At 40.3% G+C, this 22983-nt stretch overlaps 1 protein-coding gene across 2 annotated transcripts; it reads left to right on the top strand.

The window, feature by feature from the left end:
* Positions 1–3859: 3859 nt before the first annotated feature.
* RAB9A (RAB9A, member RAS oncogene family) lies at positions 3860–19403 on the top strand. 2 transcript variants are annotated; one of them, XM_067566131.1, is made up of 3 exons: positions 3860–3986; positions 12905–12937; positions 18167–19403. In XM_067566131.1, exon 3 carries the CDS (start codon positions 18201–18203, stop codon positions 18804–18806), a length of 606 nt encoding a protein of 201 aa, XP_067422232.1. In that variant the 5' UTR covers positions 3860–3986; positions 12905–12937; positions 18167–18200; the 3' UTR covers positions 18807–19403. The 2 variants fall into 2 exon arrangements, with proteins under 2 accessions (XP_067422232.1, XP_067422233.1); XM_067566132.1 differs by lacking the exon at positions 3860–3986 and adding an exon at positions 4389–4582.
* Positions 19404–22983: the final 3580 nt, after the last annotated feature.

Raw genomic sequence — 22983 nt, 5'->3', positions numbered from 1 at the left:
GGGGGGAATTCGGCGGCGGATACTCAGCCATCATCATCAGGACACTCAGCCACCATCAGGCCCTTGGCACAAAAAAGGTTCCCCACCCCTGATGTAGAGGAAAGCCAGCAATGATCTCAAGCTACACAAGGAGTCATCGTCACCCTTTTACACCTGCACCAGGGCTGGTTGCAATAGCCACAGCACAAGGATTATTCAAGTATCCTTTGGGATTTGATTTTACTATATTTATATCTTATAATTTAAATATATATCTTTAATCTATTCTTAACCATTAGGATGTGCACATAATAGTCTATGTAACTGTCTTCCTAATGCTGTTACTCTTTTGTGTTCCTGTCTCCATTCTCTCCTTTTGAATGGTAAACCCTTCGAGTGCTTGCTCATGTTGCCTAATTGGAATGGACATGAGCAACACATCTTAAAGAACAACAGTTACAGAAGGTTAGTAACCGTCTTTTGTATCTTGCCTAAAATTAGACTAGAGGCTCTTTGGGACGGTGACTTTTTTTTTTTAAAGCACAATGTAGCCCTCATTGTGTTATGGGCATCTGGACTCTACTGAATAGAAATAAATACTGATAGTAAGTCTATCCCTGCCAGTGCTGCTAGACTCTCAAAGTGAGTGGAGACAATCATCTGCACTAGTGAGTGGTGTTTGATCCATTCACAGGAAATATACCCTTTCAAAGAGTGGTACAGCAGCTAAGCTCCTGGAGCCACTATGGCAGCTTAAGCCACAGTTTCTCTTAAGAGCCCTTGCTGGGGTTGTATGTCTCCATGCTGCCCTCAGTTCCACCAGATTCCATGGTAATTTTAGTAAGTGCAGGGATTTATGTCCTTGGACAAAATAATTTCTCCCTCATAGTATGTGCCAGGGGTCTGCTTGCCACCCTGAAGGTGGCTGCATTGCAGTGATATTTGTGGTACTCAGTTTGCAAAGTATTTTTGAAGCCTTTGGGATTAAAGATATTACATTGTTCAGTCTAGAGAAGACATACTATTTCATGGTAGTTTTTTTTTTTTATTTTGAAAGATTCTGGATACAGGTAGTTAACTTTGGAGAGGAGGCTGTCTGAGCAGCAGGAGAGTTCACTTTTTCTGCCTTGGTCTCTAATTAGAGTAAATGCTTGAGGTAGAGTAGCTCTCTGGGAAGGAGGCATTAGTGAGATTCCTGAGAGAACGAATTGCCTGCATGTTATTTTACCATCTCTGTTTCAGGACGTGTATAAATAAACAAACATTGAATTTTCCTCCACTGGGAAGCCAACCTCTACTGTCCCAGACATCTGTTACTGTTCAGAGGGACAGCACTGGTGTCAGAATGGAACATTGGTATTGGAAGAAGAGGCAACAATAAGATATAAAGTATTATCAGTGTTTTTATTTGTTAAGTTTGCATCTCCATGCTAAAGCTAGAACCGAAACAAAAAAAATTGTCTAATGTTTTTGAAGGTAGATGTCTAACATATTCAAAGCCTGAGTGATCTCTCATTACCGTCATTGGGTGTCATACTATAGAGAGTGTTAGAGCCCAAACAGGTCAAGGCCTTTTGAGTGGTACAAATATATAGTAAATAACAATCCCTGTCCTGAAGAGATTACAGTCTGAAACATAAAACATAATGGGTGGATGAAACAAATGAGTAGACGACAGTGGGGTATGAGAAAGACAGGATAACAAAAATAAGAAGCTGGGGAAAGACCTGTGCACTGAAACCCTGATGATACAACTCTGAGGTGCCCACGCAGCCAGCCCTGAAGACTAGAGTGGAGGTGAGCCCTTTTCACCCTGAATTAGCAATGGAGCACAGTGGGAATAAGGATTTTAATCTGAGTGCAAGGCTGCTGCATCTAAATTGCTGATGTCTCCATATTTTTTTCAACAAGGTTAAAAGTTTGCAAACTTTTTAAAGAAAAATTTATTGAAGGGATTCAAGAAGTATAATAAGTGAGCTGACACCACAGACAGAGCAAGAGATTTAGCATAAAAGTGCTGTCATCCTCACAACAAGATCAGGGCTAGTGGAGAACGACAGCCTGCACAGAAGCAAAGTTATAAAAGTAAAGCAATCTGGACTGTATCACTAAATTGCGGTGCCTGATGCCTCCCATTATTTGTGGTCTGGTGGCCAGGATAGGATCTTTCCCTCCTTTCATGCCCTGGACAACTGCTTCTCAGCCACTAGGTCCAGTAAAGAGGTAAGTTATTACAACTCTGCTTTTTACCAAAAAGTTCTCCTGACCCCAAAAGGTCAGCCACATTACCAGATCAGTATGAGTTTGGATCTTATCCAAAATACCACGCTGCTAGCCAATCCTTTAGTAACTAAAATTAACGGTTTATTATAAAAGGAAAGAAACAAACAAGATGAGAGGTGTTATATAATTAAAGCAATTATATACATACAAAATATTTGAAAGTCCATATATAAAGGTTTTCAGTAGAATTGTGGAATTTGTAGGCTTGTGTAGTCCCTTTGGTTTACATTCAGTACAGGGATCGGTCTCAGCTATTCCTTTGTTTCACAGCTTCAGTTATAGATGAGTTGGTCCAGAGATAGGAAGCAGATCTGAAGACAATATGGATCTTGGATGTGGTGCAGCTGCCTTTTATGTTCCATTGCCATGGGGCTTGTGGAAATTTACAGAAACATGGTTGAGTCCAGGTCACCTGGGCAAGTCCTGATGATAGATAAGGTGTAGCCCCTGGATTCTTTCCCTGGGTTTATTGTACCTTTGAGTTCCCTTAATGGGTCATTAAGCAGTTTATTGCTGTTGCCATCCTGCCTGGGGTGTCGCCCAGAAACAGCACAAGTTGAAATACAAATACATTAAATATATCCATAACTTTCAGTACAAATATGACATACACAAACAGTATGAGCATAGTTAGTAAATTATAACCTTTCTAAGGGTATCTGACATGGCCTATGTCATATGAATATTGTAATTTTGAAATATTGATGTTAAATGTCATAAATGGTCCCCCTAATCCAGACAGCGTCACGCCCCAGCTGTTGCAGACTCCAAGAGCAGGGAACATAGTGGGAGATTGCCATAAAATGGAGCAGTTCTGGCACCCTCCCATGAAAGACTGAATTTGAGTGAGTGGATGGGGGGAAGTTGTGCCAGTAAAGCAGGTGGAGTAGAAGTGGTGTGTGTGTTTTGTGGGGGGAGGGGGGATTGGTTAAAAAGGACTGGGGTGATGAGATGTCCTGATTTTATAGGGACAGTCCTGCTAGTCATAGATTTTTCTTATAGAGGTGCCTATTCTCTCTCCTCTCGCCCCTGTGTTGATTTTTCACACTTGCTAGGGAGGGAGTGTGTATGGGGGGAGGGGGGGGCAGGGGTGAATGGGCTGGTGGGTGTGCATGGGGACAACAAGCTAGTAGTGCCGTGCGTATGGGGAGAACGGGCTAGTGGGAGATGTGCAGGGAGGGAATGGGTTATGGGAGGGGTGGGTGTGAGGGGGGAATGGGGACTGTAGGGTGTATTGGAGGAACGGGTTGGGGTGGAAGGAGGGGGCGAGGTGTGGAGTTGGGGTGGGTGGGGGAGAACATGAGGCTTTGTTTCTCTGGCGTGTCACAGGGGACAGGGCTGGCAACCTCCTGGGCACGGAGGTGAACCTAAATACTGGGGGGAGGGGGAGCTGAGCACGGGCAGCCCTAGGGAGTGACTCTAGGACCCGGCTGGCGCCTGGGCGCTGTCCGGACAGGAGGAGGAACGGACTAATTAGCCCAGGTTGGGGGCGGAGCCTCTTGCGGCGGGCGCGCAGGCCCCTCCCACAGCGGCGCCCTGGCGAAACCGAGGCGAGAGGCGCCAGCAGCAAATAGGCGGGGCTCTGCGGTCGGTCCGGCTCTCGTGACCCAGTGACTCCGCCCCCGCCGCCATGTTGTTTCTCCCCCTCCCCTACTCCGAACAGTAGCTCCCTAACCTGGGGCAGGTGGCGGCTGCCGCAGCCCCGGCTCCGACACCAGCGGCAGGTAACAACGGGGGGGGGCCGCGTCTCGGGTCGGGCGGGACCTGGGGGCGGCCTGGCAGGCGCCGGCGCCTCCCCCCTCGCGGAGGTCGCTCCTGCGCTGCGGGGTAGCCCGCTTGGGCGGCTGGGCTGGGCTGGGCTGGGGTTTCCCATCTCCAGTCCATGGCTGTGTCCGGGTCTGGCTTGCGGCCGAGGTAGTGGCCCCCGGGGCCGCCCGCGCCTCGTTTCGCCGTGTCCCGGCCGGGGTGAGAGGCGCGGGGTGAGCGCCCAGCCGGGCGAACCCGACATTCAAGGTGGGGAGCGAGAGTCACGCTGCTGATCTTCAAACTTCTCTTGCGCTGTAATGAAATGTGGCGTGATTAGAGATCCCGTGACTCTGGGACTCGGGGCGCTTTCCCGGCCCTGATTGAAATCACCAGCCTGGCAGAGGCTAACTCGGTTTCTGTGGCCTGTGTTCCTTGGCTCTGGGCGCCTTTCAAAGGGCTATTCCTGTCGTCTGACTAAAGAAGAAAAGGCAGCCTTTGGTCCCTAAACAATGTGCTTTGGAAAACAACTCTTTCTCGAGGACCTGTAGGGCAGTTCTAATAAGACTATGCGGAAGTAAGTAATTACAGAGATTGGAAAACTCCAGTGGTTTACATGCCACAGACAATTGGAAAGCTGCCTGGCTGGCCAGCATCAATTTTTGCTGAATTTTAAGGTTTCATTTAAAAAAAAAATCCATTTTCCAAATGTAAGACAATGCAGTGTCATCTTCCTGACTCTGCATACAGTTAAAGCCTCAATAACAATGTAACTGCTGCGCAGAATGCTCTGTGGAGTACTAACACTGCCTCATCCACCTTGGTTTCATGCTAAAATTGTCATTTTCATACTATGTGGCTTCAAAACATAAACATGTGAGTAGCTGTAGAGGCAAGCAGTGGAGAGGGAGTAGCTCACAGGATTCATATATAGCACCTGTCATTGTACTATCTAATAATAGAGTAACTAAATTAATCAACATTTAATTAAGTTGGCTTCATGGAGAATTTGGTCTTCACTTTTCTCAGCTCTGTTTGCTTTTTAAAATACACTTTTATAATGGAAAAGCTTTAGCTAATAAGTCTCATATGTTCTAAAAGTGGTTGATACATGTATGGTTGAGCAGATACCACAGGTGAAAGTTATGTCTTGTTCACCTTTAATTGTGAGCCCTGGTCTTCACAACTGGTGTGCAGAATGTAGTCATGATCAGTGCAAACTCTGCACTTACTGTAATACAGATCTATCAGGATGATCCCATAAATGCTATTTGTTGCCATTAGAGAGACAGGATGTTTAGCAACAAAAGTTGCTATATGATGCTTCAGTTTCTACTAGCTCAGTCTGCTCAAGTGTTTCATTAACTAAGCAGTGTAATAAACCATTCACTCAGATAGGATGAGGACTGCTCCACAGGTCACAGTGGAAGGAGTGAAGATCCAGAGCAGCATTTAGCTGATAGAGAGCACTGTGTTAGCCAGAGTTACTAGCAAAAGGAAGTAACAGCCCTGTCAGGCATAGAGAGAAACAGGTGATGTGTGGATGGCAGCAGCAGGGGGAGGCAGCTGCTGAGAAGTGGACTGCAAAGGGAATGCCAGGTAGCAGGCTTTCATGGATGGTTGTATGTAAAGCCTGAGAGGTCTGGGGCTAGGTGGAGCAGTCCTAGAAGAAAGATTGTTTTAGACTAGGGCTGAGGAAGGTAAAACAGCCCAGTAGGGAGGTAGCTGTGCATCCACGTGGAATGGGAGATGTCCAGGTAACTAACAGGAAAGAGGGGGCTGGGTAGCTGAGTCATAATCAGCTGAGAGCAGGGAACAAGATGAAAAAGAAACAGGACCCTCATTGTTTTAAACCTGAATAGAGTTGTGCTGGAGGAGGATCAGGTAGAGTGGCTGTCACCATTGTGATAAGAAGCATTGTTTGGACATTTTCTTTTGAAACTAACCTTTCAGGGTATGCCTACACAGTGGGGACTTTACAGGTATAACTATAGCTCTGTAGTTATGCTGACACAACCCCATGGTGTAGACACAGCTCAAATCGACTAGTGATTTTTCCATTGCTCTTGGAACACCACCTCCCTGACTGACAGTAACTAGGTTGATGGAAGCATTCTACATTAGGTGTTAGGATGACATAGCTATGTTGGTTGGGGTGTGGATTTTTCGCACTTCTGCCCCACGTACTTATGTTGACATAAATTTTAAGTGTAGCCTACGGGTTGAGCCTATTTGCAGGACTTTCTTACTGCCTGCCTGTAAGGAATCCTCCTTTACTTATCAGAATTGTGTGTGTGTGTGTGTGTTTGGAACCTACCAGTACCTAGAATCCATAGAACCTAGTGGTTGGAGAACCTTCAGGCTTGTGGTATGCAGAGAACACTGCAAAATACCAAAAAGGATTTGATGTACCACAACTCTGAGATAAACTGCAGTAGAATCCATTATATTATGCCACACTACAGTTCTTCAATGAGGATCAGTTATTGAGGGAAAGGACAGTCTTGAGGTTAAAACACAACATTAAGAGTGAAGAGAGGTAGTTTCTTCTGGCATTTGTGATGTGGCCTTCATATTGAACATCAAACAAGTTGCTGAACCTTTCTGTGCTTCAGTTTCATCAAAACATACTTGAAAATAACAGGAAATGGCTTTTAGCTGAGTCATTTTTATAAATGCATGTAAAAAGTTTCTATGTAAAATGTAACATTTTATCTTTCCCTTGCAGATTTTTCTAGGTGTGCCCCTTTACCTCTAATGGGCTCCTTACAATCTTTTGCTTTGAAATGTAAACTGACTTTTAGTGCAGCCACTTAAATAGTGAAGTACTTACTTTGCTTAAAATATAAGCAGGTAATTGGCTGAAGGGTAAGCCAGTTACTTCTAAGGACTTGTCTACACTTGTGCTTATGACGGCAAAACTTTTGTCACTTGGGTATGAAAGCACCCCGCTGAGCAAATGTTTTGCCAGCATAAGCATGAGTCTAGATAAGGCCTAAAAGCATAAAACTTAGATTGAGCTTGGTGGGGCAAATGATTCCTTCACCTCCCTCCCATCTGATGGGAACATGCAGATCTGCCACATTAATGACATATAAGTGCAGTAGTACTTCAAGAGCTATGCCAATAAAATTAAATGCTAAGTGTTCAGTGTTAAAGGATCATTGCTAATTTAACACAGAGAGAGAGAGAGAGAGAGAGAGAGAGACAAGGTGGGTGAGGTAATATCTTTTATTAGACCAACTTCTGTTGGTGAGAGAAACAAGCTTTTGAGCTTACACCAAAACAAAAACCTGAAAGGAGTTCTAGATACCTATGGCTACTGAGGAGTGGAGTGGGGCAGGTCTCAGGCAATTTTTGTGTTTTTGAGTTACTTTTGTATCTTTTTAAAATGTCTTCTCTCTTCTGTTGCTGTCCGAATGGCACCTCCTCCCACAAACACAGGAAACAGACTTTGATTTAATGTAGAAAGAGACTAGACAAAATTTTGTCAAAGGCACTCCCTTCCCCCCCCCCTTTAAATCTAAGGTATAATTTATGTGGTGTAACAATAGTAGGTAATGTTTTTCAGGAAAAATTATTTTAAGTTGTCAGTGTTTCTTTAAACTATTGACTATCATACCATGTGTGAAGCTTTACACAGTAGCTTGACTGGTGTTGATTGTCAACAACTGAAGACCATGAGTAACATGTTTCAAAACTAATATTGTAATAACATGTATGGATATATTCAAAATTTATGTATGTATGAATTCAGAGGTTCCATTTAAATTCCATGTGGCAGAAAAAACATGAACACTTCAGGAATTGGAAAAGGTTTTATAACTTTGAAAATAAACTATATCTTTCTTAAATGTTTAATGGGGCTTGGTAAAGACAATTATCTGATGCAGTCTGAAGACTTGAAATTGAAGGCTCTAAATAACTTTGACTTAACCTGGATACAAAACCAGTATCCATGGTTGGAACACATTTGGTGTCCAACTTGTTATAAATGAAAAGCCAAAACAAACACTTCTCACAAAAGCTGCTTTAGCCACCCAAGCCTTTAACTCTTCAACACTTGCATACCATCTTTATTTTTCTGTAGCGTAACTTCCATGCATATCTTAAGGGGAGCTTGTGGCTTTAATTTTTCCTGTTCATGTTTTCATATAGCTGACTTCCAAAAAGGAGCAGGCAAAGGTTTCATTTAATCAGTAATTTAAATATGTTCTTGTTGCTCTGTATACAGATTCTTTCGATAATACTGTTTTTCATTACCTATTTCTACAGGAAGATCATGACTGCTTAAAAAAATATTACTGTAGTACTGCTTCACTTTTAAAGCACTTTAAAAAAGCATTCTACTTTACCTGCCATAGTGGCTTGGGAAATAGAGGGACTTGGGGACTGAGCACATTTGGAAATGGATTGATGCTCTTTCACTGACGACATTAAAATCTGTCTTACTGAAATTTTGAATTGCATTGGGCCCAGTATATTAGCATCATGGAGTTGCACGCAGACATATTAAATCATACTGTTTTTCTGTTTATAAGAAAATTCTATTCTTCATATAGCATTGAGTCATTGCAGTCTCTAATATATTCTGCAGGAAGGCTTGAAAAACGTACATATCCAGATCATGATATGAAAGGTGGAGTTTGGGGAAGCTGTGTCCAAGTTTTCCAACTTCACTCATCACTAATATACAGGAAGAAATTTTCAAGTCTTGGTTGAGAGACATGAAGCTGATGATACTCTTAGTGTACAATATAGTATACTGTACAAGAATGCATTCCTGGCATAACTTATTGCTGTTAGGCTATGGCCATAAGCATCATGGCTTATGGTTATAAGTATAATTGTTTTGATCAAAATAAAGGGGGCTGGAAAGGCTAATATTTCCAATTTGAAAAAGTTCATAGTGGAAGGGTTAGAGAGTATAGTAGGGGAATGGGTTATAGTAATTAGAACTGGCCAGAATTTGGAATTTCTGTTTCTTGGGAAACTTCAAAATTCTTAAATTTCTTGAGACCTGGAGATTCTGAAAAATTTTCATTTAGAAGATACTATGTTGCCTCAGGTCCTGGGACCTCAGAGCTTCCAAACTCCCAGGCTAACTGGCTCCCAGGACAGTCTGATCCTGCAGCTTGAGGAGCCCTTGGGCATGGGAGTCCAGCTCAATGGCAGGGAGTTATGAAGCCCTGAGAGCGGCAGCATAAGTTTGGGCTCTCAGGGCTTCTGCAGTGCTGGGAGCTTAGATCCTGAGAGCCATGGCTTGAGCCAGGCTCCCAGGTCTGACAGGAGGGAGCCTGGAAGCCCCAGGAGCCACAGCTGAGTTATATACTAGAGTCAGATTGTGGGCCAGTTTCCCTCTGGTCAGTGATAGTGAGGTCCAATTATAACTCTTACTCTAGTTCAGGGCCATAAACTAGTCTGTTGCAAAAAATAAATAAATAAATTGGGGGCCACAAGCTGCCATGTTGTTTTCCCTGGAGCCCCATCTCCTGCTACCCCTTTTACTCTGAAAGTGCAAGTTTAAATTAATCCAGCCACTTGTAGAGTTTGGTGGTTGCAAGTGGTGGTTTCTTTGGCTCTACTCACATTATAAACTTTTAATTTAATTTAATCAATTATTGACATAGTTGACTATAAACACAGTTGTATTTACATACCACATGGTTATTACTGTTAGTAAATGTGTCAGCTAATAGTGTTTTGGTCCAGCCAAAGGCTCAGGCAGGCACACAGTTGTCTTCCTGCAGGATAAAAATTGATAATTTAAACAAATACAATTACATGAATTTTTTATTTAAATATTTTTTAAATCTATTTAAAACTATGACAAGCTGGGTAAAGGCTAAACTTACTACAAGCTATTAAAAGAATTAAATTAAATGAAAAACTGAGGCCACAAACTGCTAAATTTTAAAGACCTTAAACCACTGAACTAGTGGAAGTCACTGACTAAGCACCTGGAACCAAGGTTTGTTGATGTGCTAAACCAGCTTTTGACAGCAGTAACATCTTCTGCAGGTGCAGAGAGAATTTTTTTCTCCGCTTCATTGAACTGAACTAGTTGAATAAACTGATCAGTTAATTCAAAATTAAGAAATTGAGTGAGTTGAAAAAGCTGGAAAGTCTTTCTTCCAGTCTATGAATAAAAATTAGGTGTGAGGATAAGAACTACATGATGACCAGAAACAATCCGTTCAGTTCACTACCTACAGATAACGCTTCCTTTGTTTAATAAATCAGTTAGCTTTAAATGCAAAGCATATTTTGATAAATGTTTTTCTTGAGTATTCAGCACATGTAAGGTAGTTTTTATTTAATACAAAAATTAAAATCCTGTTTTTGCACATTTTTAATTGTACTCCCATTTCCATCCACATAGAGCTTGACACAAGTCATTGGCAAAAAAATTAATCTAGTAAATAAGAAATCAATCGTTCACCATTTTCTAACGTAGAAATATAAAAATTAAAAATCTAAATAATTGTACGTTAAGCTATATAATTACTTAACTGTGTGTACATACGGTATTGTTCTGGTTATCAAAAAGTACCCATTTCAGTGAAAAGGCTATATTTAGTTGCAAATCAACATGTTTTAATGGTTATCAACCTTTCCTTAAGGAAAACCCTAAAAAGTACAACTGAAAACAAGATTAAAATCCATTTAAATAATCTTTTCTGCTTGCCTATTTTTAAAGCATGATTAAAATCAGTTATTTAAATTGATCCACCCTGTCTTTCTGCAGCCTTATTTTCTGCCCATGTGGTTAGGAGGGCCTGTGTAATCTGTTTGGAAGCTTCTCTCTTCTCCCATCCCCACTTCTGTGTGGTTGGACATCCCATAGTGCTTTGTTTCATGTGTTGATGGTACTTGCATGCACATCCTCCTGGCATTCTATCCTCTGCAGGGGCAATATGGGATAGCTGCTCTCATTTTCCTGGAATGCACTGATATAAACATGATTAAGCAGCATGGTAGATGTGGATGCAAATATTATCTGTTTTGTAGCCATGTCTATAGTCCCCAAACAAGATTTGGTGAACTGTTATTCTAACCAACCTTTTTGGCTTGAGGGCCACAGATGTCATTTTTACAACCCTGCAGGGCCACTAGTCTCTGCCAGCCCCTCACACCACCACCACTGCAACTAGATGGAAGGAGTTGAGTGAGGAGGCTGCCTGCTCTCTGATCTTCCATCTCCCTGGCTGCAGCAGGGAAACCGCACACATCCTGTAGCCCCATGCACTCCACCTGGACTCTAGGCAGTGACTCCCTTTTGCAGCCAGGGGGATGAGAGATTAGTGCTCCACTCCCTCTGCCTCCAGCAGGGAACCCAGCACCTATGGATTTAGGTGGAGCACTTTGCCATGCTCCCTGCTACAGAATGTGTGGCGGGGGGGTGGGGAGGGAGCGGAGCGCTGCTCTCCCATCCCCTTGGCTGCAGCAAGGAGCCTGCACTGGTCTTTTAGCCCTGCGGACACGCACTCTCCCTGGGTTCTTAGCCTGCGGCTCCCTTCTGCAGCCAGCAGGAGAGAAGCCGCAGGCCACTTTGAAGGCCCCGTGGACCACAGGTTGGGAACCACTGTGTTAGATGCTGTACAAAAATACATACTGGTCAGCCATCATTTCTGATGAAAAGTGGGTACCAACTGATTTTTGTACCAAGAGTAGAGGAAGGTCATAAACTGGTCACAAAAACACCTTTACTTGTAGCGTGGATTAGGCTTTATATATTCAACTACTAGAATTTCTCAAGCAGTGAATCTTATTAGGTATCTGTCAGCCTGACCTCAGTATCCATGAAGCACCTGGGCTGCTTCTCAAGTTCATGTGCACTTAACCACCAATTAGCTTTACTTTTTTTCCTGGATCCCTATTTCTTTCTTTCTCTCTTTCTCTTTTTAATAAACTTTAGAGAAGCCCAGCTATCTTCAGTGGTGCTATAGCCAGACTAGAGAAGGGGCTGGGAACTACAGGATTTAGCACATACTGTGTATTTTCTAGAGTGTCTTTGCTGTGATGTTGCTTTCTCCAGTTTGCCATCAAATGACAATGTTTGACTAATTTGTAAATAAATCACATTAAATACAAAATCCTTAATTCAGTGTCAAGACTGTGAATTTAAATGTTCATGTCAAACTAAATGAAAAGTTCCTAAGGTACTATACATATTGTATATATTATAACGCATCCACTTAACAGCATAAAGATGCAAATGTATTGCAATCTAAAGGTGCAGTGTTAATAGATATTGCATTTTATTAAAAATACAGACAAGATTTCCCCCAGGATTAGAGTGATTGTTGAGGACAAACCTAGAGAAATGGTTTCTGAGTTGCAAAATGGGGGGGAGGGGGGGAGGTATTTTAAATTACTTTTTTTGGTCTTGTAGTCAAAATCAAATGTGGTATAAATTTAGTATTTGATCTGACCTTTTTCTGGGAACTGTCCTGCACTTACAGGGGTGTAGAATTCAGTGATCTAATCTTTTCCAACTTCATGTCTGTTATTTACCCTAGATTAATTTTAAAGGTAGAGAGGAGACTTGGGAAAAGAGACTTGAGGGAGAATATGAAAACATAGTTAGTGAGGTTGCTGTTCTTGCATGTGTGGTTTTTGATGGTGGGTTGCCTTTTTGGGAGGGGAATAACAAGGAATCTTATATATTTACAAAATTATTGTAAATGAAGTCTCTCACACTGATGTGTGCATGTGTATATGTGTATTAAACCAATTGATACACAGTATGTTGGTGATGGTATATGAACTATCACAGTAGATGTGTACCTACAATCTCTTGATATATTACGAGTTACTATTAGTAGCTTAGCTACTCTTAAAATAACGTTGGCTAAAACAAATTGGTTATACTTGTTGCATATGTCTCTATTTACAGATGCTGAATGATGATTTAAACTGAACAATCAAGGTAAACGCTTTTTGATGTAATGTTGTTGTTGCTGTATTGGTCCCAGGATATTACAGAGACAATGTGGGTTAAAGAGACAAGCTTTCAAGATACACAGACCTGAAGATCTCTGTTTAGCTCAAAAGCTTGCCTTTCACCAAGAGAAGGTTGTCCAATAAAAGATATTACATCAAAAGAGAGTAGGGGGTGAGGTAATATGTTGATTTCTTTGGTATGCAGTTATATATCATAGATGTTAACTGTTTGAAAACAAAATATTAATTGTGTAGGCTTCCAAAAAGTAATCTAAATCTGGCTAATCAAAATACTAAACTGTTAGAGAGTGAGAGTAATTTAGACCCATTACTTTAATCACTTGGGTTTTTAAAATTGAAATTTGAAAATTTGTGCTGTTGTGATTTTAGATTAAAATATATAACAAACTAAGAATCTGGGTTTTTAAAAATGCCTCTATTAGAAGGATCTTATTTGAATTTTATAGAACTTCTGTGGGGGGTGGGAAACCAACCCACAATATTGAAAATTATAGTCTTGATCCTGCAAAACCACTTATGCAACTATGTAACTTTAATCACATAATAGTCAATGGGAGAAGTGTCTGGAGTATCAGGTCCTAAAATTGTGTCTTTATGAAACTTTTTAGTGTCATAAAATCTTAGTCATTTCAAAACAAACTTGTCAGTGTTAACAAAGAAAAGTTAATTTACGCTTTCAATACATTTAACAAAATTATTGTGAATGGGTTTTATACATTTCAAAAATAGGAGCCCCTAAACTAAAGCTTCTGGAACCATATCTAGGGATTGTCTGCACATGAGATTATTCTGGAATAATTCCACATGTAGACACTCTTATTATGGAATTGAGTGCCTTCTGGTTTAGCTTTATCCAAAAGTGTTGCTCTTCAAGTTCACACCCTACTTTGAAAATTAATTCAGATTAAAGGTAGACAAATCCTCAGATGCCTGAGTGATTTAGGAATAGAAGTACCATTTACCTCCAACTACAAACACTGATGGAGGAGTATTGCCTGGTTAAAGCTGAAATGTTTCAGTTGACTTGTGGAAGCTCAGTATATCAGAAAGTGGCATTGGTTGTCAGTATGGCAAGGGCTATTGGCTTATCAGTTTTATGGTTTTGAGTGTGTTCTCACAGTAAGAATCTTAGATGTTTTAAGATATGAAACCTCTTAATAGAGAGAAATCTCTGTTAAATCTGGGAAACTAAAGAAAAAATACAAAGCAATTCAAGGCTATAAAATGGGAAGAAAGACATGACTTGAAAAAAAATCATGATTTTTAGCTGCTGTGCTTAAAAACAATTATTGGAGAGTGTTTGATTCCCTCTTTCATACAGATACAATAAATATGGGCACTAGCAAACTGTTGTGAAGTGACCTGAAAATTAGGTTTTTCACTGCATTTGTTAGTCTAATGTGCTGTTATTGTATAATAGAAAAGCCTAGTTAACTAATAAAGTAACTTGTAATTAATGGGGGGGAAAGGAGGTGGAAGGGAGAACTTTAACTATGGCACAAGCTGTAGCTAAGTTGATTTATAACTACAAACATAGGCATGATCCTGCAAAGACATGCATGAAGTCATGTGTAAGTAATTTCATAAATTTCAATAGGGTTTCTTGTGTAGTTATGCATTGCTTAACATCTTTGCAAGATCATAGCTGTGGTTACGTATTTACCAGGGCTGTAAAACTTTGTGAAAGAAAATTGTTCAGTCTACTACTAATTTTTTGTTTAATGACATTTGAAAAACATTAATATACTCTAACCTTGTATATCCAGGAGGATACTGCTTCAGTGTTGCTTACCTTCTAATAGTGTAGTCCAAGAATGAATCAACTTATGCACCTTCAAGTGGACAAAACTTGACAGACAGTGGCTACCTTTTCTCCTGTGTGAAATCCTTTCTGCATTAAGGTTCCCAGTAGTTACCAAATTTGGGGGATTTTAAAAAATTTTCCTTACTGCAGATAGGGCCTAAGACTGAGCTTTATAAAGAAGTGGGGACTGTAGATGGAAGGAACAACAGCACTCCTGAAATTCCAGGAGTCTGGGGCAGGCCTTGATTCTACATCAGCATATTGTCATGTGATGTATATGCCAGCTTGTACCAGCTCTCAATTCTGTAGCAGCTCTGTTTTCAGGTGATAGGTATGTCAATTAATAGTAATTAAAACAAGTGGGACACTGTTCTTCATGAGAGAGACAAGGTGGGTGAGGTGTAATATCTTTTATTGGACCAGCTTCTGTTGGTGAGAGAGACACAAGCTTTCAAGCCACTCAGAGCTGCTCTTCAGGTCAATTACTTCACCCCCCTTGTCTCTCTCATATCCTGAGACTGACATTGCTACGACTGCACTGCATACTGCATCATGTTTGTAATTTTTGGGGAGGAAGGAAGAAACACCAAGTGGGCCATAAATATAAAGGGAAAAACCTCCAACGATTGAGAATATCCTAATGCCTTTCCAACTCTGACCTTCTAGACAGGTGGTTATTTTGCTGAACTAGTTTGACCTTTCCTGATTGTTAAAAATTTATGGCAGGGGTTCTCATAATTTTTTTTTTTTTTTTTTTGGCTATGATTCCCTTTGAAACTATTCTAGGCTGTGACAATCCTTCCCAAAAAGTGATGACTCCCCCCAGGCCATGCCACCCTTACTAGCATGCTCAAGGGCTGACAGCTCACAACACCCCCCTCCCCCAATAATAACCTTACGATCTTGAGGAGTCATGATCCCCAGTTTGAGAACCCCTGATTTAGGAGATAGTGGATAAATTGTTATAGGAACCGTAGGCCACATATACGCTATGGGGACTAAAGCGGCATAACTATGGTGCAGTAGGTATGCCGGCATAACCTCGTAGTGTAGATATAGCATACAGCAATGGAAATGGCTTTTCTGTTGGTGTAGGATTATCACCTTCCCAAGCATTATCTCTGCTGGTATCTCTGTTGATGGGTGCATTCTTCCAACAACTTAGCTGAATCTATGCTGGGGCTTAAATCGGCACACCTGTGGTGCTCAGAGGTGGGAATTTTTCAGACCAAAGTTCCATAGCTATGTCAACTTAAATTTTAAGTGTAGACCAGGCCTTAGGGTTAGGTAGTTTAGGTTGCTGATAGAAATCTTTCTAAGACTTCTTTTGTGTTTAAACTGACAATTATAACAGTTCTGGAAATTTTTTACAAGTCCAGATGACACTGAGGGAAACATGCTGGCAGCCCAACTATACTAGCACTTCCATTCTTGCTAACACCAGTTCTGAACCAACAGCATGGGAGCTTGCTAAAATCCTAAATGTAGATGTGGCCTTAGACCTTATTCCACACATCATAAAACCTTGATGGGACCATTTCAAATGTTTTTCTTACAATTCTCATATTCAATATATATAATGGGACTCAAAGTACTGAGGCCACATCTACAAACGCATTTGCAGCTATTGTAGCTGAAGGTGTTTCTGCAAGCCGGGTGAATTGGCTTACACAGAGAGTGCTGTCTACAACAGAGAGAGATAGAACAATTACTTTCTTAATGTAACTTCAGTCTATACACAAAATGTGAAAACAGAGGGTAAAGTATGGAATGAGAATGATCTAAGAAATCTGCTCTTCTGGTGGTTCACATTTTGCTGCAGTTTAAAATAATAAAAAGGAGCAGAACAGACGTTTGGTATGTATATTATGTTGCTTCTACAAGGAAGCTTCATTGTTCTTGGCAAATAAATGTAAGATAAATGAATTTTGGTGCTAATTGGAATGAGGGATTAAAAGTGGCAAGATGATGATGAAGGCCGGCATTCTCCAAAGGCCCCTTTATCCCTACCTATCCCCTTAGGCTTTTCAATGCGTGTCAATTATAACTTATTGAACTTAGTCTGCAAAGACAGGTATCAAGTTGCCCTAAGTAACTGGTGGTTTTGGATTGTGGACAGGCTTCTACTAGTTCCTGGGAAAAGACCTTCAAAAATATCAAGTGAAACAAGATGGGTTTGTACTCCTGTCTATAGAAGTGACTGGTCAGTGTGCCAATTCATACAACCATGCAGACTATAGTTTGAAGAAGAAACACTTTTTATAACCTTGTCAAAGTTCAAGAGCAACGGCACCTATATTCCCTCTCTACAGTCCAGTGAGGGTGCCCACTCTTAGGCCTCTGGCTCCCTAGCCATCACCTCTCTTGGTTGGAGACATGCAGCTCTCTGTCTCCTAACGGAGGTATTTCCAGCCTCACAGCTCCCTGTCTACACTCTAAATTCCTCAGCAAAGTCAGAATGTGTAAGTAGGCCTGCCTTTTTTTCTCCTCAGCGATGGTAAACTGTAACTGCCACAAAGAAGTTACCTGTGGCAAGCCCATGCCCATTTATTCTTAAGGTAAAAGCATTACAGAGAAAACATATTAAAACAATAAAAGAACCTGCATGTGCTAATAAGCTTACAGGAGATTACCCCAACTCCAGCAAGGACTCAGGCAGGTGAACTGCCCTTCAAACCCCACATGTATTTCCTGTGGTTTCCAGTTCATAACTCCTTTTGCTCAGAATAAGAACACCGATGAATTTGTGAGTTACTTCTTTATGCTGTTTGGGCTTTTTGATCCTGGGAATAGGTAATTTGCAGACAAAAGTCCCCTCCTTAGGGCAGACCTTCAAAAGATCAGGTCCAGAGGTGGGTGGGAGTTTGCCTCTTCCTCCTCCCAAATATTTCCTAGGAAACCTACTCAACAGTTTATTCTCACCCCATTGTTTAAAAGAGTCCTTTGAAGCTCATAACACTTCCTAAGGTTCACATTAGTCATGCTTCCTAGACAAGTTGTTATGGTATTGTATGTAACACACAATATTTGCATTTCTAATATAATGAGCTCCTAAAATATTTAAACTTAATTCAGTAAGGTATAACTTCATTGAATTAAGTTTATCCAGGATATTACAGGAAATTGCCCTCCCTGTCACAAACTCCATTTGAGATCCACTGGGAAGTGTACTGTTAGTAGACGCTTTTAAAAAATTACAGACATTTAGTAAATTCCTTTTCTTTTTTGCTTGTAAAGTTTAGTGAGCAACTGAAATCCTCAGTGACTTGGGCCCAAACACTTTATGGGTAGTGCATGAGTATGTAAACAATTCAATATTTATCAAAATTATAAGTTGTATATATCACAAGGAAAAATTGTTAGTTCTGAACAGTCTTTCTTATGTTACAGGGCTCGGAAACCACGAGGATCCATTTTCGTAACAATGGCAACAAAATCATCACTCCTTAAAGTAATACTTCTAGGTGATGGAGGAGTCGGGAAGAGTTCACTTATGAACAGATATGTCACTAACAAGTTTGATACGCAATTATTCCACACAATAGGCGTGGAGTTCTTAAATAAAGATTTGGAAGTGGATGGACACTTTGTTACAATGCAGATATGGGACACGGCAGGTCAAGAACGGTTCAGGAGCTTACGGACTCCTTTCTATAGAGGTTCTGACTGTTGCCTTCTAACTTTCAGTGTAGATGACTCTCAAAGCTTCCAAAATTTGAGTAACTGGAAAAAAGAATTCATTTACTATGCAGATGTCAAAGAGCCTGAAAGTTTTCCTTTTGTGATATTGGGTAACAAAGTTGACATAAATGAAAGGCAAGTGTCTACAGAAGAAGCCCAGGCCTGGTGCAGGAACAACGGCAACCATCCCTATTTCGAGACCAGTGCAAAAGATGCCACTAATGTTGCAGCAGCTTTTGAGGAAGCTGTTCGAAGAGTTCTTGCTACTGAAGATAGATCAGATCACTTAATTCAGACAGATACAGTAAATCTTCACCGGAAGCCCAAACCCAATTCATCTTGCTGTTGACTGTTAGATTTTTTTGCCAATAAAGTTCTGACAAACTTACTCTAAAAATAAGAAAAGGTGTAATAGATCAAATCTAAGTGGGTTCCACTCTAATAATATTAAAAAATGTAATATCCTGCTGCTTTACTGGGGGGTAGGGGAAAGCTTCCATTCAGTGAGTGACCTGTTACTAAATTAGTGGCATCTTCTGTTTAGAAAGGGTCAGCTAAAAATGTTCATTTGCAAATTACACATTTATATTAAAGTTAACAAATCAAATTATAAATACTTTAAATGTAATTCAAAGAAACTTGAAAGTTCTAGAAGCACTACTTTTGGGTTTTCTCTGTAATTCAAATGCAAGGAACAGATTTTAGGTGTATATTTTTATGAAATTAGCATTCCATTTTTGGTTCACTAAAACCTGTTTCATAACATAATGCTAAATATTAAAGACTTTAGTCTCATTCCTTTTGATCTGAGTGATACTTCATCTCTAATGTGTCTTTTTAAAATTCTAAGTTAATATAAATCTTTAAATTTTCTGCTACTAAGTACTTAATGTCACTAGAACTACTGTAGATTTTAAGGTAGGAAATAAATCTCCTGCACATTTAATGTCTGTGTGTTTTCCCTTCATCTCCTCTTCTAAAGCCTTGCTGAATTTTGCCAACAAGTTACTCAAAGCTGCATTTGCTCCATAGAGCTAATGGGAGACATCTCATGCTAGGGACTTGATGTATGGCTGAAAACTGTGACTTGTATGCAACTGAAGCATCTCCTAAGTTCACAGAATGGTTCCTTGTGCAGAAGTAGGGCTTCATCTGCTTAAATAAGCAGTAGATACGTTTACTCCTGATATCCTTATACAGTTCTTTTAGATTGATATGGGCAATAACAGAACTTATTTAAATTTCAGTCAGTTACATCCCCAAACACAGGTACAGCTGTTCATAAGGGCATACTTGCAGTATGGAACCTTTTATTACTGGTGACCCTGCTTAACTGCTAAGTCCCAGGGTAAATTTCTTGCAGTGGCAGTTACACAATCTTCTTTACTTAAATCCTGAGTCCACTTGTTATAGATGTTAGTTCAATACAGTAAAATAGAACCTCATGCTGTCAGTAAGTGACTTTCTAAAAAGAATTGTACCTTTTCTTACTATTAAATATATGCCTTGTTAATTTTCTGGGGCAGTGATGTAGAAGAAATATGTTGGCATGTAAGTGGTCTGACTTAGGCTGGGAAGTTCATCTCAGTGAGATAGATGGGGTGACTTCCCATCTTTACTGCTGCTATAGTTTTGCTAAAGCCTGTTTTCTAACCATGAGGTGGTATCATCATAGCAAATCCCAAAGGGACAAGATTGAGCACCACCCAAATGGTGAGGTAATAAGATATACGTAACTTAAACATGAGGTTTTTTCCCAGAGGAAAATCTAAACAATTTTTAGTTTGTCTGAGACTATATGCTGTTTGCAGTGATTTGTGCCCATGTTTATCTATGATGTTAAGGCATTGTCGTCGTGTTGTGTCCCCGTCCCATGTTTGTGAAACACCCTGTTTGATGCTCTATATTATGAGAATCCATACTGTGAACCCTTGAAGGTAGGAGATGCTTACTGTTCACTGATATAGGATCTAGCACAATTGGGTCGCTAGGTATTACTAAAAACTACTGCAGTACAAAGTATCTAATTGGACACTAAAAGTGGTGTTTATGTTAAAGGGGGTGAGACTTCAGTTGTGCATAGAAATTGTCATATTGCAAACCTGTGGTCTAGTTCAGTAATGTCTGTGCCCAGCATCAGCTGCTTCAGGAAGAAGCAAGAAATCCCATTGTGGTTAGAGACCGGTAATCTGCACCACAGGGAAACCTTTCTAATCCCATATAGTTAGAAATTGTTTTAAATCCTGAAACATGAGACTTTATATTCCTTACAAAAATTCTAGTATTTACTACTTAATTCTGGATATTTGTAGGGGAATGCTGCTAGCAAAGGTCTTCTACTTCGACCCATCCTCTGATCCAGTCCTAATACTCAAGCTGCATCTACACTAAAAATTCAGACCCCTGATTTACTCCTGTCAGGGGCCAATGGTAACACAGCTATATGATAGGCTGATTTAAAAACAGTCTGACTGTTTGTAACACCCACAGTAGTAAGCCCAGGAGCTTCATAACACGAACCATCAGATGATGTGGAGAACTCAGCAGCAGCAGCATTAGGAACCAAGTACAATCTCAAAAGAACTATAAATAAAACAAAAAGCTGTCAGGCAGAACTTAAATTTGTGACTTTTTGCATATTTACACTTCAGTGGTTTTTGGTCGCTGTTCTATGCCTTCAGTTTAGAGAGTATGACAAAATGTTTTTAATAAAATTAGTTTCATGGCTGTTGAACCTACACATACTGAATGGGTTAAAGTTTAAGGGTTGGCCAGATTGGTATTTTGATATGGTACCAGGTATATACCGAATTAAGACTATTGCAAAATTTAAGATTAAATTTTCATACTCTTAAATTGTAAAGAAGTCCTGAGAACTTAAGTCCTGCTGATCTAAATAAACTACTGACAGTACCTTAAGGGATAAATTCCGAATGGATTAACACTGAGGCCTAAAAATTAAACACTTTCATAGTAGAAAACATCTTCCTAAAGTGGGAGGGTGGCAAACAGCATATCACTCTTCTTTTTAAAAAGTACCAGTAATTGCTTAATTGTCTGCGAAAACTATTATTTCTGCTCTCTCACGCTGGATAGTGTAGCCAAGAACATTTTATAACTTGGACTCACTGTTAACAGCATTCTTCCTACTGAGGAGTCATCGATTGAACAATGTTTCTACCTTTTTCAGAGTGGAGAGCCCTATCTTAAGTGTCACAAGAACTCTTTCTTTCGGTTACTAATAGCTCCAATCTACAATATACATCATGAAACTTTGAGTATAACCAATGTTCAACCAAAAAGGGGGAAGCAGGATGCCTAATTGGAAGGAAGCAGAAAACATGAGTAAAAGTTTCAACTTTCATGAAACTCTTCTGTACAAAGAATGCTACATTCTGCTGCAAATGTTAGGTTTGCCTGACTTTCTGCTGATTTCAGCTATATCTTTTTTTAGATAAATTTATTTTCCTTTGCACAATTAGGTGGACATGACTAGTATGGACTATATTATTCAGAAGTGTCTTGCTTAGTCAAGAGACATTGACTTCTCTTTCCTATTTATAACTTTAATAAAGAGGGCTGTCATATGGCACTGAGCTTTTAAAATGCTCTCCAAACACTGAGCTGGAAGGTATTGTAGCAGTTTTAAAGACTAATTGCTTACCCTACAATAGTTGTGGTTTGAGCTGTCATCAGTGTAGATCAACGCCCCCAACGTCATTGTGTATATGCCTAGTGCATGAGATTGGAGTCTGCTGAAGAGCAGTTGTCTGTTAGGACCACTCATACCCTGTTTTCCTCATGCTCCTGTGTTTGCAGAGGACTCCCAAAGTGGGGATGGAGAGTATGGTGTGGGATTCACACTGACATCTTAAAAAAACATTTTTACTATAAAGTAAGTAACCATTCTGTCTTCTAGTCTGTGTATTCAATGTGGCTCCCGCTTGTACGTAATATGCCTTTGAGAAACTTTGATACTGTCAGGTGAGAAGACAAAGCATGACTAGTGGAGGATGGCAAGCTGAGATTGCTAAAACTGGATCTTAATGGAGCTGAAAGATCAGAGTGTTTTAAATGCAGCAAGCAGTCTAGAATCTTTCATATTGGAGCCTAATCTGGATCTAGAATGTATTGGGGTATCTGTGTCAAACTTTCTTTTTGAGGACTAAATCTCCCTTGTAAAGAGTCTTTCTGCCTCTGTATCAGGCTCTCTTGAACCTGTGAGGAGCAGTCTCACTGGTATTTCGTCAAGCCCTGCTGACTTGAAGATACCTAACTCGTCTAAATAATTCTTCATTTGTTCTTTCCCTATTTTCGCCTTTGATCCTACCCCATTTACAGTGATGTTCAGTATGTTGCTGTTCGCTCACTGCTAACCTTGGTGAAAACTGAGACAAAGGCAGCATTTAAACCTTTTGCTAATGCTGTGTTTTCTGTTGTCTTTCCTTTCTCTCTGACTAATGGGCCTACCCTGTTCTTCCACTTCCTTACTTTTAACGTATTTGTAAAATGTTTTTTTGTTAGTT

Source organism: Emydura macquarii, unplaced genomic scaffold (genome assembly GCF_026122565.2).
Source record: "Emydura macquarii macquarii isolate MOO-44397 ecotype Brisbane River unplaced genomic scaffold, CSIRO-AGI_Emac_v2 contig_2734, whole genome shotgun sequence".
Classification (NCBI taxonomy): Eukaryota; Metazoa; Chordata; order Testudines; family Chelidae; genus Emydura; species Emydura macquarii.
Note: the sequence above shows the minus strand (reverse complement) of the source record. Positions and strands in the feature narration are given on the sequence as shown.